The sequence below is a fragment of the Cucurbita maxima genome, unplaced genomic scaffold (assembly GCF_002738345.1).
Source record: "Cucurbita maxima cultivar Rimu unplaced genomic scaffold, Cmax_1.0 Cma_Scf00009, whole genome shotgun sequence".
Taxonomy (NCBI): Eukaryota; Viridiplantae; Streptophyta; class Magnoliopsida; order Cucurbitales; family Cucurbitaceae; genus Cucurbita; species Cucurbita maxima.
The window spans coordinates 3196791-3224476 of record NW_019272025.1 but is presented as its reverse complement, the minus strand read 5'-3'; the positions used below and the strand labels follow the sequence as shown (position 1 = coordinate 3224476).

The following is a 27686-nucleotide window of genomic DNA, read 5'->3' as shown; positions in this document are numbered from 1 at the left end:
CACGTGTGAATAAAAAAATATACATTTATACCGAATGTTATTATTAAAATGAGATGATGGTGACAAATAATATTAAAATGTCTATATTAATAATACATTATTATCCATTCCTGGTGATTATTTTAGTAATTAAGACTCTAAATATGACTCTATTTATTTAATTGTGTTCTTATCCGATCTCTAGAAAGTATTAATAAAATGTTTCTGAAATTATAACATTATTTATGACAAATTTCTCTATGAGACAGTTAAAATATTATTGAAATTTTTTGAAGGGTTAAAAGGGTATTTTTTAAAAAATTAAAAAATTTAGGATATTTTTATTAATTTAATTTTTTTTATAACTCACTATTGATATTAGAAAGTTTTTTTCGATTTTTATTTTTTATTGTTCTTTTAACACTTTTCAAATATTATATATATTAACTTTAACGGTAACAGGTAATCCCTCCTTAACTGCCGTTTGAATAGCTCCACTCGTGAATCCCAATATGTTGACTTATTTTGCTGCGTAATACCTACTTTACCCTTCAATTTTCTTAAATTTGACCGGATTCCATATTTTTTATTGGCTGGGAACTGATAGCTTTGTTCAGAAATGGGACCCACTTGCCATGTAGGATAAAACAGTTGATCAGAGTGGGACCCACTTATAACAAACGGTGCGTTAAATTTTTTTTCCCACAGGTCACACGTGTGATTTATTTATTTATTTATTTATTTTTTAAAAAAAGAGATAGAAGGACAGTTTAGTCTTTTCAATGGGTTTCTGTTTTCGGAAATACAGGCGCATTTCCCAATAATTTACCGCGATTTTCTATAACGACCCTTAATTTTAAAAGGAGAAAATAAATAAATAAATAAATTCGAATATAAAGTTTTGTTTTTATTTTTATTTTATTTTAAATTGACCAATTATTTTACGATAAATACGTTTTTTTAAGAGAGTGGGGGAAGTGGTCGTCGTATTTAAATTTTGTGATTATTATATATAAATAAAAAAATTAAATTAATTTGAAGAAAATCCAATCCCCTCTGTCATCTTGCTGTCTATATAAGAATGGCGTCGTTCTCAGTGTGAAGAACAGATTCATATAAAATTAACACAGAAACAAGATCATCAAGTAACAAATCGCTTGTTTCTTGAATCCTCAATTTCCTGTTTGTTCTTGATTCTTTCTTGTTCTTCTGTTTAGGATTTACGCAGCAAAATGGAATTACCAGAGCCAACAAATTTATTGTTTCAAAGAATCTGCGAATTGGATGCGGAATGTGCGACCACGATCATCGAGTACATTATTCTAAACACCGACGATCGCGACATGATCCGATTGGCCTTCTGTCCTGATACTGTTCTTCAATCTTTCATCGAAGACGCCAAATCAGACCTAGGAATCACTGAAATGGTGTCCTCTGCGCTATCCCCTGTTTCGATTTCCGACCCCTATTTGCCCTTATCCGTGTACCGCCGGGATCCTTCCTCTCGCTTATTCCCCTCCGAGTCCTACTCCGATTTGGACATTCAAAACCCTATGCAGTTTCTTTCCCTGGAGGACCAATTCGAATCGGTGAATACGGTTGGGCTGCGGAGGTTTCCGTTGAAGATTTGTCACTATTTCAGCAAAGGATATTGTAAGCACGGGAGTAAATGCAGGTATTTTCACGGGCAAGTTAAGGCAGCGCATGCGAATCACGAGCAGCGAGTTATCCTTCGTGGTAAGGCGCTTGAAAACCTGGAAATGGAAATCGTTGGGCTTCTGAAATCCCGACGAGGGAGTCCGATTTCTATTGCGTCTTTGCCGATTGTTTATTATGAATTCTACGGCAAGAATCTTCAAGCCGACGGGTATCTTACTGAAGGCCGTGGATTTGGGAGGGCTTGTTTTAGCCTCACTAGACTTCTCTCTAGTTTGAACTCCATTTGTGTTCTTGACAGGTTAATTCTCCGTTTCTTGTTTGTAATTTCATGGCTTCTTTGTTTGTTTCATCTCTAAATTTAGGGTTTCTTTTAGGCCACATGGGCAACATTCGTTAATCTTGGTGGAGGATATTGGAAAGTACATAGATTCCTCTGAAAACATTGCTCGACAGATTTACATTACATTTCCAGCTGCTAGTACTTTCACAGAACAGGATGTTTCAAGCTACTTCGAGTAAGAATGTGAAAATTTTATATGAATCGTGTTGATCTTGGGTGTGTTTATTTACTGAATTTATGCTGTTCTTTAAGCAAATATGGACCTGTTCAAGATGTCAAGATACCATACCAACAGAGCAGGATGTATGGATTTGTAACATTCGTTTATGCTGAGACAGCCAGACATGTTCTCTCAATCAGAACTACTCATTTTGTCTGTGGTGCTCAAGTTCTTGTCAAGCCTTACAAGGAGAAGTCTAGGCTTATACAGAGGTAACTTTAACAACATTTGGAGAAGGAAGGCTGGTTATTTTGTGAAAATTTGAACCTAGAACATGTTTTTTTGTTTGTACAGAAATAATGCTGAAAATAACAGAGAAGGAAACATGGAAGAAGCAAATTCTAGTAAGGAACAATGGTGCCATTTTGTTCTTTGTGAATCCCTTTTCTTGCATTTTTAAACCATATGCTCAAATTACTTGCAGTGCCAAGAGCCACAAATGATTCACTGACAAGGATTCTGATTGATGAAAATGAGCTACAGCGACAACGCTCTGAGCTTTTTTTGTCGTTCGTGGATTCAACAAACGAATGGACACATTCATCAGGTCTCGAAGCTTAATTTTCAAAAACTAAATCGTTATATCATACGAGACTATGATCTGTTTGGGTTTGGTTGTGGACTGTTTTTCTAATGGCATTGTGTTTAGGCAATGCTGAGGGGCCAGAACTGGAGGACCTGTTATCCACTGATCAGCAGCAGCATGAACAGCTACCTTCATTGACTGACCAAGCTGATGATGATAGGTTTGTTAAAAAGGCTATGTGATTTGTGGTTTACAATGCTGTTTGCTAAGCAATGTGATGACACTGTGGTTTTGCAGCACAACACAAGAGGTTGATCTACCGGAGAGCCTGTTTGCAGCTCCGACGAGGAGGTGAATTCGAACAGAGTTTATAGATGAAGATGTTGATAGAATAAGAAGAAGATACAAGACTACTACATTTTTCCCCCCCACAATCGGTTTAGTTTACGACAGATTTTATGTGTTTGTTTCTGGTTTCTAATAGGTGGAAGAAAAGTGGATTATTCTGAAAAGAGGAGTAGAGATGGATTTGTTTTGTTTTCCTAAGAAAAGTTTGCCATTTCCTAGAATAGTGTGTTTTGATCTGATCTACTACTTTTTTCTATTTAGTTCAAGGAAATGGTGTAAATGAAAGACATAATGTCTACTCAAATAAATGCTTTTACTTTCTATCCTCGATGGTATATATCATCTACTATTAGCAAATATCGAAGTAAGGTTAGATTCTCTCCATAATAGAAGGTGAGCGTGTCGAGCCGAGTGCTTCGGGTGACTTCTTTTGAAGGGATGTAAGTGTGAGACTGATGATAATACAGAAGGACCACCATCTTCAATCCCCAATCTTGTCCTAATCACTTTATTTCCACCCATTTTAAAATAATATTTTTAACTTTTATTATATCTCTAAAATGAATAAGAGAATTAACATAATTTGAAATTTAACCCAATTTTGTTAATTTTTTTATAGCTAAAGTATTTAGATAACTAAAGATAAATAAAATAAAGCACCAACATGATTAGTGTAAATATGACTCTAATATTACGTATATATATATATATAAATTATTTGTTACAAGAAATAATAAATAAATAAATAAAAGAAACACATAATTATGAAAATATAGAAAATAATGGGTCTGTGATTTTTTATTTAATAAAATGGATGTATAATTGGAATAATAATCATAATCATACCAGGCTAAAGCTATTCTTAATCCTTTTGACAAAAACTCACCGGAGCCAGCTCGGTTTCTTATATGGATTGGTCTACCGTTCTGACGGCGGAGAGAGTGTCGGAAAAAGTCATTGAAATGAATCAGACGTTGACGGTGTTGCAGAGGAACATGAGTGACAATGCGGACGCATCGCCGCCGCCGAGTCTTCCATTTCCGGTGAGCCGCTCGTAGTAATCCACGCAGAACAGAGACAGTGAAAGTTGAACTTCGTTCTGAGTCCAAACTCGCCTCATTAGGTCTGAGTAGCCGAGTCGACTCAGCACCGGCCGTATGCTCACCATGTACAGCCGCTTGTACCCTCCCAAGGCGACCACCACCGATTTCACAGACGCCGGAAGTGGCGATGTTACGTGCCGGAAGCAGACCTGTTCCCACACCGATTCGCTTCGAGCGATGGTGCACCAGAGCCGACAGACGCAGGTCGCGACGCCGAGCGATGGTCCGTCCAGCCGCTTGAGGATTTCGATAAGAATGTCGAGATTGTCGTTGATTAAGAACTTCCGCCTCTTCTCGTTCGGCTCTGGTATGTGATTCTTCTGCATTGTTACGTTTTAGCCCTAGAATAATCAGGAATTTGGCAGGTGAAACTTGAAACCCTCTGCCTGTTTGATATATATGGAATTGACCCTAGATTGAGAGATAGAAAGAGGGAGAGAGAGAGAACTCCATCTGGTGGAAATTCATTAACAAGGAGAAAAAGTCTAAGATAGGATTTGTCTTGCTGTGCGTCTCGAACTCCGCGTGTTTGTGAAAATGTCTGTGAGAAGGATTGAGAGAGGGGGTATCGAGGAGGGAGGAGATGGGGCCAAGGAAGAAGATCCAAACCAAAAAAAAAAAAAAAGAACTCAAAACCAATGCAAATGAATGCAATGCTGTTCAACTTTCTCTTTCATTGGTTTCATTTTTCAAAAAAAATTAAAGAAAGAACTGTCTTGTTGCTTAGCTTAGCAGAAGCTCAAGCTGCAGTTGAGTTTAGTGTGTGTGCATATTCCAAGACTTTGGGCATGTGTCCGTTGTGATTTGGATTCCAGTCTTTAAAGGAGGAGTAGCCCTTGAAATTGGAATAAGCTGTGCATGGATATGTTACTGTCTTAAAGTCTGTTCTTGTGCCTATCTTTTCTTGACTTCAGTGTGTGGAGTGTGGACCATGTCTATACGTTGTTCATTGGATCTGTTCCTGAACCACCAATTTCTATATGGTGCCATATCAAATTATGGATTTTTATATTTTAATGATGTCATGACAGATAATATGTGCAATGCATCTTGATTATGATTGTAATTAGTCTTGCAATTATAATAAATTAAAAAGATGTCTGAAAAAGTGTTCTTGAAAATAATTGTAAATGAAACAGGAAATATTTGTTGAAATTTTTTTATCATGTCACCAAGTTGTAGTTAAAGAGTGTATTTCTCTTAACAATTTTAGAGGTAATTTTCCATTTTAGTTTTCATGTATGAAGTCACTTCAATTTTAAAAAGTTCATGAAATTTCAATCTATGTAGTTTCAGCGTTTAAGATTTGTTTTTCAAAAATACTAATGAAAAAGTCTTTCATTAAGTAATATATTTGTGTGTTAAATTTAAATTTGTGACATGTTATTAACTATATGATCCTTAATTGTCACATAATTCTCTCTAAATCATATTGCTCCGCTCAACCTCCTTTTCTTTCTTATCACTTCAATTAGTTTAATCATCCATTTTTCTTCCCCATGATTTATGGGAAGGCTTATCCATCGTAATCCACAATCTCACATCAGGGACTCTAGAAGAGAGTCACTGTTTTATTGATGCAGATTTTAAGTAGATGGCATGTTAGACTTAAGGCTTTGCTCACTTTCGTTCATTAGTCATATCATTCTCTGTCCCTCTCTAGAAGAGAGAGATTTAATGATTTTCAACTTTTCACACTCAGGGATAGGCAGGCCAAAGACACACACCCGGGGGGCAGGGGTGGAACTTCTAGACTATGGAAAACGTGTTGACAATGATCATAGAGGTATGTTATACATTGTTTTCGCTTGTGAGATATCTATAGGTTAGCACTAAACTTGTGAATCTTGTTAGATGGGTCGTTTCTATTACAAAGCGTACAGTTTTTTCAAATGGGCATCATTTTAAACAGTGATATATACTCATCATACTGAGGAAATGGATGCTGGAAAACTAAAAACAAAATAGACAGAACTTTATGCATTTAGGGGGAAAAGGTGAAGCAGAAGACGATAATGCATTAAAAAATATTTGAAAATTAGAAGGATGTTTGTGAGCAGGAAGAAAGGTCAGAGGGAAACAAGCATCATAGGTTTCCTCAGAAACATAATAAAGAAATAACATAAACAGGGCAGTGTCCATTTGATTGTCTGATGGGGTTGGCACAAAAAGGTAACCCTAAGTCCTTTGAGACAGAAAGCATAGAATAAAACATCATTATATAAGGGAGCTGTATTTGACATTTAGATTTATAAAAACACCCTTTAGGAAGTGGATGATTCTCAAAGCACCCCCCCCTCTCCAATATTATATTCTTTTAGGGTTTCTGAAGGCCTTGTTTTGTTTCATGTTGGACTTGTCTATTGGACACATCTGAGAAGGCACTGTTCCCAAGTCTTGCTGTGAAGAACTTAATAATTACAACAATACAACAAGAACCCCCTAAAGGCCAATAACCGACACAAATTCATACGTTTTCCCTATTCTCGCTTGCTTATCCTTCTTCCCTGTGTAAAAAAGACTGCTCTTTGTTGTTGTAGAGTTCTTGTCATCATCATGTTGTAATTTTTACTCTCTTGCAGCTCAACATTTCAACCCCATTTTCTGTAAATCTTCTCTCTCTTTTTTGGGGTTTCATAGATTCAGAACTACAACTTCTTTAATGGAATTTGTACTGCCTCTTGCTGGTTTGCACAGGATTTTGTTAACTCTGCGTCTGTTTACATTGAAATAGAAAATATGGTGAATAATACATTCGTTTCATATCTTTGTTTTACACTCCATGGTCCCAGAAATGCTTTGAAATGAGTTTTCATGTGAAATATTATGTGCACGAGATTTAGTTTTGTATGTTGATATTTGTTTTTATACGCTTTTCATTTTGAATACATTTATGACTATAAGTACCGTAGATTCTGGATCCTTTTGCTCATAAGTTTCAAAACCCCACTAGATTTTAACCACAAAATTCTGCTGTTACTAGGCCAATACAAACAAGTGTACTTCCAAACTAGACAGATTGTACATCGGTTGGAGAAGGGAACGACATTCCTTATAAGGTGTGAAAATATCTTTCTAATAGATGCATTTTAAAATTGTGAGGCTGACGGCGATACGTGACGACCCAAAGTGGACAATATCTTCTAGCGGTAAGCTTGGGTTGTTACATTAAACTTTTAATTTCATCAATTTAAACTTCAAATTTAAATATGTGTATCAATTTACATCATCATGAAGTTCGAATTTCAATAGCACACCCAAAGTGTTACTCTGTGATAGGTACTTATTTTTATCTTAAAAAATTAAGTAAATCATTCCTAGTCGAGTGACCGTGACCGTGACCGTGGCAGAATTGAACTAGGATTCAACACAATTTGCGTGATTTTTGAATTAGTGTCACTAACAGATTATAAATTTATAAAATTTTTATTTCAGGGGTTTCCATTACTTGGGCCATCCATGGGCTCTACAAAGTAAACTTAAATTTGGGCTGATCACATGCAAATGGGCCTCCAGTCAAGGCCCAAACTCCAAGGTACGGATGTTTTATTTTATCTTGCCGGAATAGAATCGCATCTTGATCATTAAAAAGAAGTGTTAAATAGAAAATCTTTTTAAAAAAAATTAAAAATTAAAAGGCAAGATATAGCGATGTTTTTTTTTTAAAAGTATTTAAATCCGTCCAAAGTAATTAATATTATAACTATTTGAAATTAATTACTCAATTTAACAAGAGAAAACAAAAACAAATTCATAGTTTAAGGCAAATCAAAGCTTAAAAAGAAATATTTAGAATTTTTTTAAAAAATTTAAAATATTTTTGGAGTGTTGTTTTTAATTAAATAAAAAATATCTATTAATCTGGTTTATTAGGGAGAAGGTACAGGGGGGGGGGTTGAGAGAGGAAAATAGCCCCTGACCACCAACTCTTCAACTTTGTACTTTCAACAACAAATAAATAAAAAAATAAATTATATTCTTTTTATCCATACAAAATCGTTGATTAGACATGAGCATGTCCTGCGCTTTAGTCAAAAAGGACGGCTGTCTTTTCCCGGCCCCACCCTTCTTTCTTCTCTTTCTCACGCGCCTGCTTTCACTCCCCTCTCCCATATTTAATTTTATCTTATTTTAATTTCTTTTATTTTCAAATTAAAATTACACTTTTTTTTTTCTTTTTTTTTTTAATTTATATCACTTAAAACTTTATATTATATGATAATGTATATTATTACATCAGGACTCTAAATTTGTCTCATTCAACTATTACTAATGATAAATAAGAGCCTACTATGATTGCTATAACAATTCTAAAGCTATCATTACAAATTCTTTTTATTTTTTTTCTTTTATATTATACTATTGTGAAGTTTATTTATAATCGTCCAAGTATATATATATATCTATTTTTTTTTTCAAGTTTTTAAAACGTGTCAGTTAGAGGGAAAAGTTTCCACACTAAGGGGTCTAATGTTTCATTCCTCTCTCTAACTAATGTGGAATCTCACAATACACCCTCTTGGATCCTAACATTCTAGTTGGCACACCGCTTGATGTCAGGCTCTAATACTATTAGTAACAGCTTAAGCCCAGTGTCAATCTACCCCTTTGGGGTTCTAACGTCCTCGTTGGCACACCGCTCAATATTAGGCCTAACAGCTACTGTTAGTAGATATTGTCTGTTTTGGTCTATTACAGTCTCACGGTTTTAAAATGCGTCTGTTAGGGAGAGCTTTCCACACAATGTTTCATTTTTCTCTCAAACTAAAAAAAGATCTCACAATCCAACCCTTATAGACCCAACATCCTCGTTGGCACACCGCCCAATGTCTAGCTCTAATACCAATTTGTAGCAGCCATCATATATAGTCCTATTTGGGCTTTTCGTTCGTTGGAGGGCTTTCTCTACAATTATTATAAAAAAAAGTTTTAATTTAGGGCAGTTTAACAATGCAATTAAAGGTGAGGAGAATTTAATTAATATTTATTAGGTTTTTCTTCTTATATAATAAATTTATGTTGGGGCGAGTAATAAATAAGTAATAGAAAGAGTAAATGTAAATTGACTTGACAGGGGTATTGTAAAAACTGATTAAGATACTCAGAATCCAAATAATAATAATAATAATAATAATAATAACAATAAAGAATTAATTAATTAATGTAATGAGCCAGGTGTGGGCTAATTGGTAAGAGAGTTGACCGAGCAGTAGAGGGTAGGGGCAGTAGGCAGGCAGGCAGCCCATGGGGACTGAACTTAGTCCTATTAGCCTTAGCTTAGCTGCATTTTAAAGGACTGATTTTGACCTCTCACTCTAAAACCCTATTTCCCACACTTTTTTCCTTTTCTTTTATTTTTTTTATTTCTATTCTTCAAAATCTAAAATTTCAACTCAATTTCAACCTAAGTTTATATTATTAATCAAAAATTTTCAAACTTAAGTATCCATTAACTTAATCCTTCCATGTCCTTTTTTAAATTTATAATATTATCTAAATCGAGGCGAAATGTTTGGACTATGATTTCCACGTCATATATTCTAACTTTTAGTTTAAAAAAATGTTCGTGAGTTAATTGAAACGGGTTGGTTCAATTCAACTCAGGAACCCATAAATTAGCTTAACACAAAATTTTCCTTTACTTTTAACTCAACCCAACCCAACTCGCGCTAATTGGATTGAATTGACTTAAACCTTAATAATTTTGGATAATATTATAATTTCTCCCATAATTTCTTTTTTTTTTTTAGTTTGAAATTGGATATGCAAAATTCAAAAGGACCCTATAATATAAATATAAAAAATTATAATCGGAGTTGTTTCTTATTAATGTCACTATTTTTTTTACCTTAGTTTTTATTATTAGAGATGTCACATGACAAAAGCCTTGTAATTCTTATCATGGGACGAGAAAAGCTTTCTAGTTCTTATTATTAGATATGTCCATGGAATTGAGACGGGAAGCCCTCTAACTCTTAACATTAGAGATGTCCATGGAACAGAGACGTAGAAACCTTCGAGATCTTATGTCCATGATATGGGAAAACCTTCTAGCTCTCATCATTAGAGATGTCCACGGGACAAAAAAGCCTTCTAACTCTTATCATTAGAGATGTCAACAAGCTAGGGTCCTTATCCCGCCCCGTCTCGCCTCATATTTCAATATTTATCATTACGAAAATTCTCGAAAATAGTAGAAAACATTAGACAATGAAAAAAAAACAAAAAAAGAAACAGGAATTGAAGATCTGAGTCTTGTTCTTGTATGACATCTTAAATTAATTACTCAGTCTCCCATATTAAATTCTCTGTTATTTCATCTCTCTTAAAAAGCAAGAAAAAAAAAAACCCTAATCGAGGAACACCCTTCTTCTTCACTCTGTTATATATTAATTAAATTTAATTTAATTTGAAGGGTTCCTTGGTAATCTAATCCTATCCCCCCAAAAAAAAAAAAACTGACAAATTATATATATTGAAAGCAATAACTGAGAGCAAAATCCGCATAGAAAAGCACCTGAAAAAACTATGGTAATTTCCATAACACAACAGTCCCTCCTTTCTCCTCCCCACCTCCGCCGTCATAACACACACAATTAATAGCAAAAACAACCGTCCTGGTGGCGGTGGCGGGTGGTGGTATTGTTCTTTGTGTTCATATATATATATATATATATATATATATCCAAGAATCCCCAACACACTCTTCTTGGGACCCTCACTTGGTGTCTTTATCCAAACCCTTTTTGTCCTTTTTTTTTTTTGCTTCCCTCTTCCCATTTCTCTCTTCTCCTCTCTTCTAAACTAAAATCCATTTTCTTGTTATTAAATTTTGTTTTCTTTATGTTCCATGTCTTCCTCCGCCCCTTCTTCCTCCTCTTCTGGTGGCGGCCGACGGCGGAGGGGCGGTGGGGATTTTGATGGTCCTTCTTCATCCCGCCGTCGTGCCACCAATGAGGTTTGGCCTGAGCCATTTATTGAAGCACTTGCTACACAAGTTGCCATTGATGCTTCTCGCTCTCTTGGCCGAATCCATGCTGCTGCTGCTCTTTCTAATGTCTTTCAGGTGACACCCTCCTCCTCCTCTCTCTCTCTCACGTTCCTATTTTGTTCATCATTAAAAACAACCACTTTTTAGTTTCTTGTATTGAACAATAATGATTTCAATCATTTTGCAAGATCATGAGAAATCTCATGATGGGTTCTTAGCAATATTGTTGGATAACCCGTCACAAATTGTAAAGTTTATATCTTTTTTATTTGGGTACGTGACAATTTTTTGAATTTGGCCAATTTGAACTTAGTTTAGTTGGTTAGACATGTTTTTTCGACACCGGTCTTCTAACGGAATCCCCGCTCAAGAAAGTTGTCTTCTTTTTGTTTGGTGATGAACATGGGTCAAATCTTCTAAATACTCACACATCGTAAAGTTTATATCTTTTTTATTTGGGTATGTGACAAGTTTTTAAATTTTACCAGTTTGAACTTGGCTTAATTAATTATTGTATTTTTTTTTTCCATCTTCTAACTATATTCCAACTCAAGAACCTTGTCTTCTTGGTTCGATGATGAACATCGGACAAGTCTTCTAAATACTCTTACATTGAAAAGTTTGGATCTTTTTTATTTGGGTATACGACATTCTTTGAATTTTGTCAATTTGAACATAGATTAACCGCATCTATCGAGATGTTTGAAAAGGGGATATCTAGTTTTGAAAGGGATTGGTATGAAATGGATATATGTTCTTGGAAGTCATTTTCAAGAATAGGGTTTATTCTTTGTTGGATACAAATATTGGTTTGGTGTCTTTATTATTGTAGTGCTTTAGAATTGTCTATTTTTGGGGCCCTTCTGCATATCTAATGGAAAAGGGGTCTTTTGGCGTAGAATTTTCCTTATATAACCTTTATTGGCATGGATCTCTTTTTCTGCCCTCTATTATAAACTCCTCTCTTCTACTTTTTTGACTCAAAAACTTCAATCTTTTTTCCACCAAATCTACTCGAACCCACTTTCTGATGCACTTTAAAGCCCAAACACTGCCTACCCATGTGACTAAAACTCAGTAGGAGAGAAGCTATGGCTTTAACATTCATTTTTCTTCTTCTTACCTAACATCAGACCATGCCAGACCATGTTATAATATGACATTTATGTTCCTAAGCTATGTTTTGTCACTTAAAACAGCAGCTTTATGTGCGGTTATTCTGACCTTCACGTTAATCTTGACTTCTTTCTTTAGAATTCTCGAACAAAGTGTTCCATTTGTTGACACTGAGTCATTTTTAACTGCATCTTTGAGATTTAAAATTTCTTTGTTGAGGATTTTATTGACACGATGATGGTTAAGAATGTTAGGAATCACGATTCTCTGTGATAGTAGGATTATTGTCCACTTTAAGTATAAGCTCTCATGACAGGCCGTCGAGTCCTCAAAACCCACGATTATTCCTTAAATTAGTCAAGGCTGGATTTTCTTCTAACAATCCTCGATACAACGTGACAATGAACCAGTTATCCCAGGAGGGAAATGAATATATAAATTGAGAGGGAATGGATTGGATGGAATAGACAGGCGAGTCAAAGGTGGAATGAGAGAAGAAAAACAAGAGAGAGAGAGAGGGAGAGAGAGAGAGAGAGAGAGAGAAAAGAAGAAAGATTCTGTGCTTTTAACGACACCTTTCTTGGAAATGAAAATGGAAATACTTAAAGGGGAAGCACGCTTTTGAATCTCATCTCCCATGGTGGCTTTTAACGTGCCCTCTTTCTTTGATATCCTTTCAAAAACAACAAACACATGAAAGGAGAGGAGAGGATGATTTTTTAAGAGACAGACATGTTATGAGGACCACAAAACAAAACAAAACAGAACAGAACAAAACAGGAGCTAAAAAGTTGTGTATTTTTTTTTTTTTTTTCTATTATGGGTACGTTTTTTTAGGCTCTTCTCTTGTTCTTCCCCTATTACTCACTGACAATGACAAACAGACAAAGAACAAATAAAAAGATCGGTTCTTTTTGTTGTGTTTGGCTGTTTTGGAGGCGCATGGAAAAATGTCACTCCCTCTCTCTGTTTTGATCTCTCCATTGTTTGTTTGACATTGCTTGTCTATGATTGACTGCTTGCGTGGCTCTTTGACTTACCACTAACTCTTACATTTTGCTTTGTCAAGGTCTGCTCCACCTGGCGTGCTGTGTCTCGGTCTGAGCTGCTGTGGCATCGTTTGACCACTCAGATATGGGGTCGGACTGACCGGCTGCTCGACACTTGGCGAGATGAGTACGTGTATTGGCACACTACAGCTTGCAATTTCCGTACTCATAGATCTCTCCATACTGTTCTTCAATTTGATCAGTCTGATGTGGATGAACCTGATAGTCTGATGTGTCGTTGCCTCGCTATCTCCTTGCGCCACTTGGCTTGTGGATTTGCTGATGGTACCATTCGTTTATTTGACCTTGCCACGCGTGTTCATGTCACTACGTTTCGCCCCCACCACCGTGACCGTCTTGGGCAATTCTCACGCGCCGTCTCTGGCATTGTGATTGCTGATGCTCGTATCGTCTTTGCGAGCATTGATGGCGACATTCACATTGGAGTTATTGACCGTACCCCTGCTGCTATATCGCCCACGCGCCGGGTACATGAAGGCAATGTGATGAATGATGGTGTGTTGGTAGACTTTGCCGGGTGTGACCGGTGGTGGGTTGGGCTGTATGCTGGTGTACCTGGCCGTGCATTCCACATATGGGATGGGAACAGTGAAGAACTCGTGTTTGTAGGTGGGTCGCTGACCGACCCAGAATCTGTAACGGGGTGGCACATGTTAGCAGAGCCAATGGAGCAAGTCGGCCGGGTACGGGTGTCGAGTCGGGAATCGGCAGTGGCCTGCACTAGCCTACAGCTCATGGTTTTGGACTTGAGAAATCAAGAAGTGGTATTAAACGAGGAGGAAAATGGGGTGGTATGGATGGTAACATCGATGGACGTAAGCAATGAGACATACATAGTGGTGGACGGACATGGTGTGGCTGTGGTACGACGAGTGGGCACAATGGAAGAAGTTTGTACGTTCACAGTAACAGGGGCGGCTCAGAGAGGGGCTGTGGGCTGCATGAACATGGGCTATGCTGTGATGAGCTCCGGTGGGGCGATAAGGGTTTGGGAAATAGAGCATGGCCAGTATCTGTACAGGTTTAGAGAGAGGATTGGGGCTGCCAATGCTGTCATTGCCAATGACCGATACGTGGCGGCCTCTGGGTTCGACACCACGTTACATTTGTGGGATTTTGGTGCATAATCAAACAATGTAGTAGATTGGTTCCTGGGGGATGTGTACAGTTCGGCAGTGATGGGGTTTCATTGAATGATTGGAGTGCGTAAGGACGGGTCTTAGTGTTCATGGGAGATCTAAATCATGGTCCTTTCTTTCCATTTTCTTTGTTGGGGGAGAAGAAGGAAATTTTATTCCGATTCATTGTTTTGAACAACGTATTTTCATTTCAATTCATGGGGCAATTATTGTTGATCGAGTTTATGAAGGATTATTGGAATCTTAGCCTTAATGAACTCATTATTATCAATCATGATCCTCAACTTTGTTATTTGTAGAAAATAAGCAATGAAATAACGATACAGGACCTAATAGGAAAAAAGCGTCAGTCTCACGCTAGGATCAGCTATTGTTGGGTTCGGTCGGGCAGGAAAGAAAGCCAATATGCAATCAACTCAACCAACGAGAACTTAGTTCGGTTTAAGAACTTCAACATGGCTCAAACAGCATAGAAGAAAACCACGCTGCCGTAGAAACAGCATTAGCGAGACCAGTAAATCCTCCATGGACAGAGTGAGAGCCCAAGAAAGTTCCAAGGAAGCGATAACATAAGACACCCTTACCTATATTTGCTTCACATTGGTGATCGACTTGGATCAAATCATTTGATAACGAGTTGTTAGACTGAAAACTGCAAATCAACTGACAAAAAAGTCGATACGAGTCTGATATAATTCAAGTTCGATGGAGGCACCATCCAGGCTTACCTCTGTGTTTCGCGGCTAGAAGACTCTCAGGTGAGTTACTGCAGCTGAATCACAAGGCAGTTTGATCTGATAAACAGAGGATAATATGGTTAACTATCCATTGTGCAACAAATTGAATACTTTGAGTTTGTCAAAACCTTCTGGCAAGAGATGTTGAGCTTCCAACTCACTGCATAACATTATAGCTATTTTACCATTCCCACATCGCCCAAGTCCAACACAAAGCTCACATAAGTTATCCAAATCAGGAGCCCTGTGTCTCTTCACCATGTCCTTCAATAATTGAACTGCTCCATCATAATCCTCATTATCAAGGAAAGTGGTCAATAGCATCCTAAAGGTTTGGTCACAAGGGCTAAAACCACTTTTCATCATAGTGTTATATATTTGAAATGCACGCTCCGAATTCTTCCGCACACACTGTCCACAAATTAAAGCAGAAAACGTCGAAGCATTTGGAACTAGTTTCTTCCTGTCAAGCTCTCGAACCAGAAATGCTGCGTTCTTTGTCTTTCCCTCTTTGCATAGTCCCAAGATCAGGGCATTGTAAGTAAGGATATCGGGTTTAACTTGAAACCTCGACATCTCCTCAAAAAGTCTATTGCCCATGTCGGTATTGCCCATTTTGCTGTAGCCATTTATCAAAGTGTTGTAGGTTATAGTAGTGGGAGATAAACTCATTGCTTTCATCTCTCCAAATAATTTACTTGCTTCTTGAAGCTTCCCATCCTTACAGAACCCATTGATAAGAGTATTAAAAGTAACAACATCTGGAAGAACTCCATTTCTTTCCATTGTACTTCTGAGTTTCATGGCTGAGCTCAAAAGACCCTTGTTACAGTTGCCTGCAATAAGTGTATTGTAAGATGCAACATTTGGAGAAAACCCCATGGTTTTCATTTCCTCAAACACCTCATTAGCCTTATCTAATCTTCCCAATTTACAGGAAGCACAAATAACCAAGTTTAGTGTATACGAATTAGGCGAAATCCGACAACGTCGCATTTCTCTATAAAACGTCGAAGCAATATCTCCCCTGTTGAAATTAATCAAGGAACTCAGAAATGCATTACATGACTCCACAGTGGGTAAAAATCCATAATCCTTCATCTTACAAAATGTATCAGAGGCATTTCTGTACTTCTTCAAATGAGCAAAAGTCTTGAAAAGCAGATCAAAAACATGCGGGGAAGAATCACAGACTCGGTAGGAGTACAATAAGGATTCAAACAACTTAGAAGGAAACTCAATAGAACACGAATCTATGATACTCCTCAAAATTGATTCTGCAGATTTAAACTTCCTATGTTTAGCAAGTATATGGAGGATTATGCAATGGGTCTCAAGAGTATGAGAAGAAGGATTTTGAGTGGTAACCCAATTGAAGAACTCGAGCGATAGTACATAGTCCTTCCGGGATTTGAGTAGAATGTGTTTGACTCTGAATGCTGTCAGACCCGATGACAAACAATCAAGCTTAGTCCAATCCGAATGAATCAGGTGGCTATGTACGACGTTAACAAAATCAAGGTCTTGTCCTCTGGGTTCGGGAATTGATCGGTGAGGTATTGGAATTGGATTCCATTTCCTATTTCGTAAAGTCACATCCAAATTAGGGTTTACAGAAGCAGAAGTTCTGGCTACAGAGCTCAGAAGAGTGGAAAATCTACGAAATCGCAAAACCCTCATGATTTTCCCACAAATCAGAGTTTTCTGATTGAAGCGGTAACTATTAAGATAGAAATAAATTCAAGAAACTTTATACTCAATTCATTTAAAGCCCAGTTCAGATACAAATCGAACGAAAACGAAAAGCAGGGATTCGAGGATCAACTAACCGATTCGAACAGGAAAGATGAAATGGAAATCCTCCAACCTCCGACACACTGTAGAAGGATTGGGGCAAAGTAGTTCACCTTTCTCAGTGATTAGCAAAATATCTTTTAGCTAGCACCTTCCACTTTGAAGCTCTCTCCGCCAAGCTGTGATCTTCGTTCTTCTACATTCCTCGGGGCAATTTGATTTCAGTTTCGGTAATACATATTGGAAGCATATGACCCAGAGTTTGGTATCATATTGTCCACTTTAAATATTAGACTCGTCTAAAAAGCCACGTACCGATGAAGATAGTATTCCTTTATTTATAACCGTATGATCTTCTACTAAATTAACCAATGTGTGTTGGTTTGTTAATATATATACGTAACTCAATCACATTGCTCCAATCCACATTAAACTATGAACATCTTTGCAGTTTCCATACCACTTTTCTTCTTCATCTTCTCATTCTCTCTAGCTTACTCATGGATCTTCTACTTCTCTGCTACAATCCACAAGGATTATATGTTCTTCTTCTGCAATACTCTACTGCTTTTCCTTTCTCTAAACTCTCGCTTGCCTGTGGCTGACAAGGAACAAGCTGCAGGGGATGGAAGGAGATCAGTTGATGGTGACAAAGAAATGGGATTGTTACATGTTCAACAAGTTCCACGACGTTTGGTTCTTCAAGAAGCTCGAGATCATGAACTGGAAACGTGTTCCTTTGCTCTTGAAAAAGCTCAGAATGATGAATTAGACAGTATGAAGGATGATGAACATGAACAAGAACAAGGACAACCATCAGCTTACCGGAGTTGAACCGAAAGTGCGAGGAGTTCATAAGAAGAATGAAAGAGGATATTAGAGTTCAAATTCTAACACTACAATGCTCTTAGCATCAACAAAATTCCCATTCTTTTCACTACCCTTCTATATGGAATTATAATCTTTGTAAACTCGATCAAAGTTTGATACTTAGAACGTACACGGGCATGTCGATATACATTGAGCGTAGAATCCAACTAGCCTTTTGTTATTGTTAGTTAGTCTTATAATTGTATTAGTTTAAGTCTACTCTCTTTGAGCTTTCTCTTTTGATCAAACACTCGGAGGTTTTTAAAATGTGTATGCTAGGGAGATGTTTTCTCAACCTTAAAAAGAATGTTTCGTTCTCCTCTCCAACCGACACCTCCGCTGGAACGAATATTAGTGAGGACGCTGAGCCCCAAAAGGGAGTGGATTGTGAGATCTCACATCGGTTGGGAAGGAGAACGAAACATTCTAAAACTATGAGGGGAAGCCTGGAAAGAGAGACAATATCAATAATGATCACTGGTCTTAAACTTAGTATTTTAGTCTCGGGGATGTCAATGTCGATGAATGCTGAAAATAGCACGGCTGGGACGAAGTACAATTGGGTTCATAGATCGACAATCTAGCAATTGAAGTGTCACCACAAGTGCAAACGAAAGAAGAAGATGGGGCCATGGGGTTGTCTGTCATGTCCTGCAATGGCTAAGATGAGCAAATATCAGTGCCACAACATTCATATCCAAATCTCCTATGATATATATATGCGATCCCCCAACACAAATGAGCAAAACATATCAGTAGCTCAACACTGCTTCAACAATGGCCGCCAACAAAACCCATCTTCCTTCTTCGCTCCTCTTCCCTGCCGCTTCTCCTTGCCATGGCCAAGCGCTTCTCGCTTCAAACTTCTTGCAAATTTAGGTAAAAGGGCAATGCTATTTTCAGGTGATGGAGATGCAGAAATCAAGAGGGGAGGGAAGAAAACGTTCATAACCAAAGAAGAAGAACCAGAGCAGTAAGCAATCTTTCCCCGTTCTACAAACACCATGCTAGAACTCTGATTAAATTTGGTGCAGGTATTGGCAGACAGCAGGGGAAAGGGAAGAGGAGAATCCTATGATGACTCCTCTTCCTTGTATCATCATCTTCGGCATGTCGACTCCGTTCGTGATCTTAGCCATAGCTTTTGCCAATGGCTGGGTTAAGGTTCCTGTGAGATGAATCTTCTTTTACAGCCCACCAAACCCATTGTCTATGCCTATTTTGATTTGTAATTCTATTCCAGAAACTAATACGAACACTATAGTAACTCGGTTCAATCTCGCTGTTCGCGTGTCGGGGTCTTATGAGAAGCAAATAACTCAAAACTCAATTAATTTACAGGATGCAATGAACAGCTCAGAAAGAACAAAAAAAAAAAAACATGGAAACTGATAGAACTCCATAGTAAAAGAAGGAAAGAAACACCTGAGAATAATTCAATGGGTTCAACATTTCCATTCCAATGGCTTGAAACATACTGCACAAGTAAAAGGGAAAAAGAATACAGAGTTTACATAAGCATAGCTCTCTTCAATCTATTAGTATCACAATCTTCACATAAATAATCATTGTTCGATGCTCAATTAATACCAGCTATGAGGTTGAAATACAAAAGGGTATGCCACAAATTTAGAAGGGGGGAAGAACAGTTTACCAAAGGCTATCAATTTCTTTTCAGCAAGGGCTTGAAAAGTAACATTGTGACGTATTTTTCACAAAATCTGAATGTTGAACCGAGCGCCATGAATTCACCTCCCACGTTATTTTGGTATAAATGGTTCAATTCAGTGTGTCGAGGCTGCACATCAGACTGATGACCGCTCGTGCAGCAAGATGGTTCATTTAAAATAGTCTCTCGTAGTGGTGGCGGTAGATCCGGTGGAGGTCTACTGAAATCGTCGTCGTTGAAGCATTGGTTATCATAACTAGACGGTGGGGATGGAGGAAATTCGAACTCGGATAGACTTTCAGGCAATTCCGAGACGGGTGTCTGTAAAACAGATCAATAGAACTTCAAATTAGTACTGAGCAGGCAAAGCTCTTTTACAAAGATTTATTCAACCAAAATTAAGAGCCAAAAGTAATGAAAGAAGGATCGGGGCTTGTTCATTCAGAAGAACTTGCTGCACAGCAATGGGCAAGAGAACAAGGAACCTAGATTTGTTTCTCTTTCACGATTTCGTACTCGAGTATCCGAAATCAAAACCGATCATTTTCTTCCCTTGTCCCATGGCGTAGCTATTAGTAACCCATTGAAATACCTGGGCTTTTAATGCGAATACATCGTATATACACCACCGAACCTTTGTCTCCCCCTTTTTAAGCCCCTCACTTCCAAAATACAGTCCATATGTGGGTTTGGTATCAACCAAAAATCTTAACCAAATAGCCCATAAAGTGGTTTATAAGAAATAAAATAAGAGTAACTTGCAAAGTTAACTGTTCCATCCCATCTCCTTCTCCTATCAATTGAATCCTGGGAACTTTTTTTGAAGTATAGTAACTCCCCAGAATCTACATTTGTCATTTTGATAGATACGGTAACAGCCCAAGCCTATTGTTAGTAGATATTGTCCTTTTCGGGCTTTCCCTCAAGGTTTTTAAAGCGTCTTGAGAGGTTTCACACCCTTATAAAGAATGTTTCGTTCTCCTCCCCAACCGACATGGGATTTCACAATCCACCCCCATCGAAACCTAGCATCCTCGCTAGCACTCGTCCCCTTCTCCAATCGATGTGGGACTCCCTAATCCACGTACTGAAATTGGCACACCGCCTCATGTCCACCCACCTTTGGGGCTCAGCCTACTCACTAACACATCATCCGGTGTCTAGCTTTGATACTATTTGAAACGGCCTAAACCCGGACAATATCTGCTAACGGTGGGCTTGGACCATTACAGATACTCTAATCTTCCAAGCTTTACAAACCTATTAGATTGCTCTTTGAATTGGGAAATCTAAAACTCAATTTAAAAGTTTGACATTTAAGAGTAAAGCTCAGGCCAAATCAAATATCTTTTCAAGGACATGATCATGGAATCAAGCAAAGACAACTTATCCCAAATCAAATATACGGGGCGTTAATTATCTTAACCGAGAATATAGAAGTCGAAGTCGAGAATTACCATCAAGTCAAGAACATTGTAAGAATTTCCAGAATCATCACAAACCCAAGGCAAATCAGGAGCACATGTCAACCATCCATCAACCATGAAGCGATAATGGTAGATCCCTGAGGGGAGTGTCTTGATAATAACAAATTCTTTTCCTAAGCTCTGCAACAACTCCCTAACATAAGGAGATAAAATGTTCTGTATTAGACAAAAAAAACATGTCCAGAATCAAACATCTTAGCTGCAAAGTAGTACCTTGTCTCCCAGTTATCCCATGATCCAATAATAGCCACTTGCTTCCCTCCATGGTTCCATGAGATCTTCACAGATGTCCTTGGTATGTTGGACACTCCCTCATTATTCATTGTATAATAACCTTTAACTTTCAAACGCCTGCAACTCAACCTCAAAAAAGTAATCCAAATCATTAAGTACTCAGAAACTAAAAGGAACAATTGTGCTTCATCCTTGAATTCTTCCACAAACACTTACACACAAGCTAATACTGTTCAAACATCAGAATTCATATAAAGTGGCAGAGAAAATCAGTGAAGAACAAAACCCAGATTCTTATAGGCATGCATACATATATTGGGTCTGTTTGAAGGGGAAAAACAAAACGCAGATTCCAGATTCTTAAGAAATTACCTGTGGGGGGTGGGGAGATGAAAGGCGTTGGATGAATTTGAACAAAACGCACAGAAAACTCAAGTATGGGCTCGGAAAACCTATGAGCAGGATACCAAAAAAATTGCTTCTCTACACTTCGTCGTGTTCTCATAATTCAATTCAGCAAAAGGGTCGTCTCCATCTGAGAAACAAAGCAAAACCCAGTTGAGATTTCAATCGGAAGAACCCAAAATTAGTGTATACGGGGGGGAAATCACTTAGAGACAAAGCACAGGTCATCACAGTAAAGGCAAGATTTGAAGAAGAAAAGTGAAAAGAAAGGAACAGAGGCAAGTTGGAGAAACATGGAGTTAGGTTAGATACCCAATTATGAGGATGAATTGCAGAAAAAGAAGCACCCAAATCGAGAATTGAGTGAAGAAATGAACGCACCATGGTCTTGAGCTCTACATATTACACGATTTTAAGTGATAAAAAACACTCAAATCGGCACTGCAATCTCTCCACCACCACCACACTCTTTTCTTTCTCCTCCTCAAGAACACTCCCAATTTTCCCTTTTTCTTTTTGGGGTTTTTTCTTTTTTTCTTTTTTTCTTTTTTTCTTTTTTTCTTTTTTTTCCCTTTTTACTCTACAAATTAGACCTAAGAACAGAAGAGAAGGGCGCGTTTTTAACCTCCAATGAGTTTGGAAGATACCAAGGGGTGGACTTTATTTATAATGATGCTCATTTTATAAATTAATAAACCTTTTATTATTATTATTATTATTATTATTATTATTATTGTTTGCTAATGAATCATAATTAAAAGCTTCTTAGTTTTCTCATATACAGTTGTGGTTGGGAACCAATCAGATATCGCCACGTCACCGTTTACTGTTTTTACTCTTTTACCCTTGTTGACAATCGCAACAACTTTTGTCTTTTAGTTCCGGTACCCTTAACTTCGAACTCTTCGTTCAAAATTCAAATAAAGCCAAATTCCAGGAAAAAAAAANTTATTTAATTTCCTCTTTCTTGGATTATTATAATTTTGGTGCTAAAATTACAAAGAGAATCCAGGGTCATTATTGCATAATCTTTTACATTATTTACCTCATTACCGTAATTAATTTTTAATCTTGCATATTAAGGCTTTTGAGTGTTGATGTGATTTATTATATTACGCTTCCCAGTTATTATTAAAAAAACGTAAATTAAAACTATAGAGATTCATGTATATTAATGTGATTCTTAGTGTCGTATGGTCGGGAGCGAATTTATATTATATAGTTTATGGATTTAATTTTGATAATGTTTTAGGAACTAATGCATCTGTTATATCTGGGCTCTATTTAGAGACATTTTAGAACATTGTGTGGGAAACCAAAGGTAAAGTTACGCGAGCTTATGTTCAAAGTGGACAGCATCATACCATTATGGAGAGTCGTGATTTCTAACATAGTATCATAATCATGTCATTGATTTAGCCATGTCAATAGATTTCTCAAGTGTCGAACAAATGGTGTACTTTGTTCGAGGGTTTTGATTATTTGTCGTTGGGTTATCAGATTTCAAATATGTATGAACTTGAACACGTTTCCTCTACGGGCTATGCACAAGCATAAATAATTAAATTAAACATGGGGGAAAAATCAAAATGAATCTTAGGGTAGTGAGCAAAATGATTTAAAAGTTGTTTATATAATTGCGACAATTGTTGGCTAAGTTGGTCGGTAGGGAAACATTAGTGTAAATGGTCTCGTGCCGTCAAATTTTAATGATAATTTTTTAATTTTAGTAAATAAAAAAATGATTTTTGAAGTAAGGGAAAATACATTCATATAATTATTTTTAAAATTTATTGCATGCCAACTATTTAATCGCTCCAAGAAACTCAAATTAAATAAAAACATTTTAAATTGTCCTTGATATTGACGTAATAATAATTTAATTCATATTATATATTATATATATTTTTTTTAAAAAAAAAATATTTTTAAATTTATTTTTTCTTTTGGAGATTGTCAACCACGCTTAATGTAAATTAATATTCTCTGACCGTAGGTTTGAAATTACTTGGGTGAAAAAAATAAATATAATAAAATAATATTTTATAATTTAAATGATAAAAATAATAATAAATAGATGGATGGTAGGCGTAGTTGAAAAATATGTCCAAACCCCACAAAACACTATCTTATAAAGTTTTTAATGTGTATAGAATATAGACTAAGCTACAAATTAATGTTGTGACTTTAAATAAGTTTTGGACATTGATGAAACATAGTCATATAATTAGTGGGTGATGTAAGCTCTTACTTTAGACAAGTGAGCACTAAACATTAAAAAAAAACATTATAAAATATGGTTAGCTTTTGAATTTAACATTAAAGTTGGTATATTTTAATTTTAGCTGATTCAGCCATAATATGTCATGGATACTTTAAAAAATGTGACGTATTATTTGTTGAGGATTGTTGGAGGAAGAGTTTCACGTCGGCTAATTAAGGAAAACATTTCGAAAGTAAAGTCACGAGAGTCTATGCTCAAAATGGACAATATTATACCATTTGTCGAGGTTCCTGATTCCTAATAGGGAATAAGAGCATGGTCTTAACCTAGTCATGTCAAAATTGACTCAAATGTTGGACAGAACGTGTACTTTGTTCAAAGGCTTTAGAGAAAGAGTCAAGGCTTGATTAAGAGAAGACTGTTCGAGTACTTCATAGGTCTTAGAGGAGACTCTTTGATAGCGATATTGATGGATTTTGAAATGATAAGGTTGTTATAATGTTCATAGGTCACGGCATTGGTGTTATAATGTTCGTGAAAGCTGATAAGGTTGTTTTTGGCAAATGGATAAATTAGTGAGCAAAGATGAAGTAAACAAGTTGTGGAATAAAGAAAGGAAAAAATGGAAGTAAACGAGTTATCCAAGAAAAATAATAAAAAGAAAAAAACTTTATGGTAAAAAAATATAATATAGAAAAACTTTATATTAAAAAAAATATAATGTAGAAAAACTTTATATTAAGAAGAAAATTTCACAAACCAAGATATGGTCCCCTCCCACTTTGATGAATCGAAATTGGCATCTAAAACATTCCCAAGTCACAACCCCCAACGCAGCTGGCTGGTTTTCTTAATCACATTTCCTTCTTTCAAGCCCTAATTTCTCAACTTCCAAACCCTAATTAGGGTTTTCATGTGCCATTGGCACTGCTTTATTTGTCCAATTGGCCGACAAGTGGCCTCAACTCTTCTCTCTTTTTTTTCTTTTTTTTTTTTCTTTTGAGAAAGATCCGCCATTACTCAATAACAATAAATTGATCGATCGCAAGTTAATTACGTTAATGTATGATTTTGTTGAGAGTATAATCAAAATCGTAGTCTATGTTCTTGCAAATGTCATAATCTGACGTCTTTTAATAATCATTGGATGATGTGAATTCAAACGAGAAATTGAAGAAAAAGTCGAAAGATTTCTCATCATTAGCTAAAATTAGACTGAATACAGAGAAAGCTAGAAGAGATTTCTTACGGTTGGCTAAACTAGTTCGAGGACGGAGATTACATTTCCCGTTTCCATTCCCAACCTCGTCCTACCCCACTCCCCACTTTTATATACGTATTTACTTATTAATAAATAAATAAATAAATAAAATTTAAAACTTAAAAAATTGCATAGAATATTATATTATATTTTTTATTTATAAAATATTATTGAATTTATTAGTGTATTTTACATTTTTTTAATAAAAATTATCGTTTTTTTTTTAACTCGTTACGAATCCACCCTCATCCCGGGAATATTATATATATATATATATATATATACTCCAATTTCATTCTTCACTTGTACCCTTTCACTAGATGAAAAGGCTCTTCCCCTAATTAAGATCACACAAAACATACAAAAACAAAACAACTTGCTTCTGTTTTTTTCCTCCTTCTCCAAAACTCTCTTTCGTACGGGAGCTCATTCGTTCCGATCGTCGTTATCGAGTTGACAAGAAATTTATATAACTCGACAAAGATTATAATGAGGTCCTTACAACGTGGCTGTCTCATAATAAAGATTAAAAAATTTACTTATCAAACTTTTATTTTTAATTTTTTTTTCATTCAAATAGGGAAAAAAAATAGAATTGAAGTTGGGTAATGAGCATGATTAGAAGGGCATGAATTTGAGGCGACCTTAAGCCAAAGTGCCCCACCGGGGGGCAGCCGGGCGGCCATGGGAGACCCTAAAAAAAGCTTGGTTTGTGTTTGGTAGCGACATACTTATGGCATAGAAGACAAAAGACTACTCAAAATCATCATTACAACTCCATATTTTTACCTATCAAAACCGTATATAAAGTAGAATCTTGAAACTCAGCTGGTCCCTAAAGCTACGAACTTTCAACAAAATGTCGCCACCCATCTCGAATTAAAGTTTTGCAAAAGAATCACGAACCTCAACAATAGTATGATATCGTCTACTCTGAGCGTAAGCTCTCATGACTTTGCTTTTTGCCTACTTATAAACTCACGATCGTTCTCTTAATTAACCAATGTGGGACTCTCTCCCTTGACGACTATGTAGCCCTCAAACAGTCTCCTCCCCTTAATCGAGGCTCGACTCCTCTCTATAAAGCCTTCAAACAAAGTACACCATGTCTTCCCTACTTATAAACTTATAATCATTCTCTTAATTAACCAATTTAAGACTCTCTCTCAATAATCCTCAACGTGTATGACATTACAAAACTCATCATCAAACGATTTCGTTCATTAATGAAACGTAGAATAAATTGGTATGTGCAAGTTGGGTTCTACGAGTCCCTCGTACAGAAAAGCCATGTGAAATATTGAAACTTTTTAAGAAATATTTAGATCTATACATTTCAATACATTCAACCCACCATTTCTCGATTGTTTCCTGTCTACACACGCTTTTTAAACTCAAACTTCGTAACTCAACTCAACGCCCCGAACGCCAATAGTAGTTTCTTGTTGTTCGGTAAAAGATTCAAACTTTTTTAGTACAAAAAAAAAAAAAAAAAAATGACAGATTCAGAGAAAAAGATTATAATAATGGTTCATCTCTGTTTTGTTATTTGGGTTATTTTGTAATGCATTGAAACAAGAGTTTGGGAGGGAAACCGCCATGTGGTAAGCTCAGAGATCTGCACATGGCTTTCCTCTAATTTCTATACAAAAACCCTAATTTCATCCACCATTAACAATGGGGTTTTTCTTCCTTTTGTTACCCATTTCATCACTTCTTCATAAAGCTTCAATCTTTTTGATTGAAACCCAAAAAGCTTCAATTTTTTTGGATCTATGAAGCTCAAAATCACATTTGAAGATCAAATGGCTACTCCTTTGAAAAACCCATTATCATTGTTCATTGTTCTTACTTTTTTTCTCCTCTCTTTAAGTTTTTTGGGATTTATAAGATTCTTCTCATCTTTTTTACTTACTTTCACAGCTTTAATTATGTCCATGCTTTATTTTTCAATCTCCAAAACAAACCCATTTCCGCTTCACAAATCTTTACACCACCAACAACAAGAAGAACAGAAAGAACTAACCTTTCTCTCCTCCGATCACCGGAATTTCTCGTCGGCGTCAGCTCCTACTGTGGATTTGCTGTCGGAAAGTGAATGTGCCGATGATAATTTCACGACCACCGAGGAATCTGAAGTGGAGTGGCCGTTTTTTGACCGGTCAACGGCGAAAAACCTTTACCGGTCTGATGACGGTTCGATTTCTGACGAGGAAAGTTTGATCGAAATCGCTCTCCCGACCGGACATTACGTCAACCATAAGTCCGACGACGACGATGACAAAGACGACATGTCGTTTTGTTTCCAGAAACTGTCGGAGTTTCAAAAGCTGAAGAGGAAGAAGAATCTCGTGGAGCTGTTGGCTGAAATTAACGACATCAACGAGGAGGAGAATTTGATCGAGATCGACATATCGATGGGATCCATTAAATATTCAAGGTTCGAAATTGAAGCTTAAAATAAAATTAAAATAAATAAATTATTTATAAACAAAAAAAAAAAAAAAAAAAAAA

At 36.6% G+C, this 27686-nt stretch overlaps 7 protein-coding genes across 13 annotated transcripts; 4 read left to right on the top strand and 3 right to left on the bottom strand.

Annotated features, from left to right (window-relative positions):
* Window positions 1–1073: 1073 nt before the first annotated feature.
* On the top strand, window positions 1074–16578 carry LOC111483739 (zinc finger CCCH domain-containing protein 18-like). 3 transcript variants are annotated; one of them, XR_002718412.1, is made up of 8 exons: window positions 1075–1936; window positions 2013–2153; window positions 2231–2410; window positions 2493–2542; window positions 2623–2745; window positions 2848–2944; window positions 3022–3241; window positions 16567–16578. XR_002718412.1 is itself a non-coding variant. In XM_023130030.1 (7 exons), exons 1-7 carry the CDS (start codon window positions 1212–1214, stop codon window positions 3077–3079), a joined length of 1371 nt encoding a protein of 456 aa, XP_022985798.1. In that variant the 5' UTR covers window positions 1074–1211; the 3' UTR covers window positions 3080–3395. The 3 variants fall into 3 exon arrangements, 2 of the variants coding, with proteins under 2 accessions (XP_022985798.1, XP_022985797.1); XM_023130030.1 differs by lacking the exon at window positions 16567–16578 and having other exon boundaries at window positions 1074–1936; window positions 2623–2753; window positions 2859–2944; window positions 3022–3395; XM_023130029.1 differs by lacking the exon at window positions 16567–16578 and having other exon boundaries at window positions 3022–3395.
* On the bottom strand, window positions 3873–4768 carry LOC111483741 (F-box protein SNE-like). The gene has a single exon (XM_023130032.1). It carries the CDS (start codon window positions 4499–4501, stop codon window positions 4040–4042), a length of 462 nt encoding a protein of 153 aa, XP_022985800.1. The 5' UTR covers window positions 4502–4768; the 3' UTR covers window positions 3873–4039.
* LOC111483740 (transcriptional regulator STERILE APETALA) lies at window positions 10814–14710 on the top strand. The gene is made up of 2 exons (XM_023130031.1): window positions 10814–11241; window positions 13352–14710. Exons 1-2 carry the CDS (start codon window positions 11026–11028, stop codon window positions 14477–14479), a joined length of 1344 nt encoding a protein of 447 aa, XP_022985799.1. The 5' UTR covers window positions 10814–11025; the 3' UTR covers window positions 14480–14710.
* LOC111483738 (pentatricopeptide repeat-containing protein At4g26680, mitochondrial) lies at window positions 14759–17250 on the bottom strand. Its single transcript, XM_023130027.1, has 2 exons — window positions 15220–17250; window positions 14759–15143 (listed from the first exon to the last, which is right to left on the bottom strand). The coding sequence occupies exon 1, from the start codon at window positions 16906–16908 to the stop codon at window positions 15313–15315; it is 1596 nt and encodes a 531-aa protein (XP_022985795.1). The 5' UTR covers window positions 16909–17250; the 3' UTR covers window positions 14759–15143; window positions 15220–15312.
* Window positions 17251–18548: 1298 nt separating this feature from the next.
* LOC111484012 lies at window positions 18549–19071 on the top strand. Its single transcript, XM_023130429.1, has 2 exons — window positions 18549–18865; window positions 18927–19071. The coding sequence occupies exons 1-2, from the start codon at window positions 18549–18551 to the stop codon at window positions 19069–19071; spliced, it is 462 nt and encodes a 153-aa protein (XP_022986197.1).
* A 136-nt stretch (window positions 19072–19207) lies between these two features.
* LOC111483696 (SNF1-related protein kinase regulatory subunit beta-2-like) lies at window positions 19208–22218 on the bottom strand. 5 transcript variants are annotated; one of them, XM_023129961.1, is made up of 6 exons: window positions 22000–22218; window positions 21655–21817; window positions 21262–21411; window positions 21019–21181; window positions 19547–19882; window positions 19208–19369 (listed from the first exon to the last, which is right to left on the bottom strand). In XM_023129961.1, the coding sequence occupies exons 3-5, from the start codon at window positions 21369–21371 to the stop codon at window positions 19556–19558; spliced, it is 600 nt and encodes a 199-aa protein (XP_022985729.1). In that variant the 5' UTR covers window positions 21372–21411; window positions 21655–21817; window positions 22000–22218; the 3' UTR covers window positions 19208–19369; window positions 19547–19555. The 5 variants fall into 5 exon arrangements, with proteins under 5 accessions (XP_022985729.1, XP_022985730.1, XP_022985726.1 ...); XM_023129962.1 differs by having other exon boundaries at window positions 19298–19882; window positions 22069–22218; XM_023129958.1 differs by having other exon boundaries at window positions 19298–19882; window positions 22000–22217.
* Window positions 22219–26715: 4497 nt separating this feature from the next.
* Window positions 26716–27631, top strand: LOC111483694. The gene has a single exon (XM_023129956.1). The coding sequence runs from the start codon at window positions 26948–26950 to the stop codon at window positions 27629–27631; it is 684 nt and encodes a 227-aa protein (XP_022985724.1). The 5' UTR covers window positions 26716–26947.
* Window positions 27632–27686: the final 55 nt, after the last annotated feature.

What these genes read in the sequence shown, in the direction of transcription:
- LOC111483739 (XM_023130029.1), top strand. Translation starts at nt 1,212, where the DNA reads ATGGAATTACCAGAGCCAACAAATTTATTGTTTCAAAGAATCTGCGAA. An exon ending in AAGTCTAGGCTTATACAGAG is followed by an intron (nt 2,411 to 2,492) that starts GTAACTTTAACA and finishes TTGTTTGTACAG; the next exon opens with AAATAATGCTGAAAATAACA. An exon ending in CGAATGGACACATTCATCAG is followed by an intron (nt 2,746 to 2,847) that starts GTCTCGAAGCTT and finishes CATTGTGTTTAG; the next exon opens with GCAATGCTGAGGGGCCAGAA.
- LOC111483741 (XM_023130032.1), bottom strand. Translation starts at nt 4,501, where the DNA reads ATGCAGAAGAATCACATACCAGAGCCGAACGAGAAGAGGCGGAAGTTC.
- LOC111483740 (XM_023130031.1), top strand. Translation starts at nt 11,026, where the DNA reads ATGTCTTCCTCCGCCCCTTCTTCCTCCTCTTCTGGTGGCGGCCGACGG. An exon ending in CTCTTTCTAATGTCTTTCAG is followed by an intron (nt 11,242 to 13,351) that starts GTGACACCCTCC and finishes TGCTTTGTCAAG; the next exon opens with GTCTGCTCCACCTGGCGTGC.
- LOC111483738 (XM_023130027.1), bottom strand. Translation starts at nt 16,908, where the DNA reads ATGAGGGTTTTGCGATTTCGTAGATTTTCCACTCTTCTGAGCTCTGTA.
- LOC111484012 (XM_023130429.1), top strand. Translation starts at nt 18,549, where the DNA reads ATGGCTAAGATGAGCAAATATCAGTGCCACAACATTCATATCCAAATC. An exon ending in AAAGAAGAAGAACCAGAGCA is followed by an intron (nt 18,866 to 18,926) that starts GTAAGCAATCTT and finishes AATTTGGTGCAG; the next exon opens with GTATTGGCAGACAGCAGGGG.
- LOC111483696 (XM_023129961.1), bottom strand. Translation starts at nt 21,371, where the DNA reads ATGAATAATGAGGGAGTGTCCAACATACCAAGGACATCTGTGAAGATC. An exon ending in TGGGATAACTGGGAGACAAG is followed by an intron (nt 21,182 to 21,261) that starts GTACTACTTTGC and finishes TCCTTATGTTAG; the next exon opens with GGAGTTGTTGCAGAGCTTAG. An exon ending in ACAATGTTCTTGACTTGATG is followed by an intron (nt 19,883 to 21,018) that starts GTAATTCTCGAC and finishes TCTGTTTTACAG; the next exon opens with ACACCCGTCTCGGAATTGCC.
- LOC111483694 (XM_023129956.1), top strand. Translation starts at nt 26,948, where the DNA reads ATGAAGCTCAAAATCACATTTGAAGATCAAATGGCTACTCCTTTGAAA.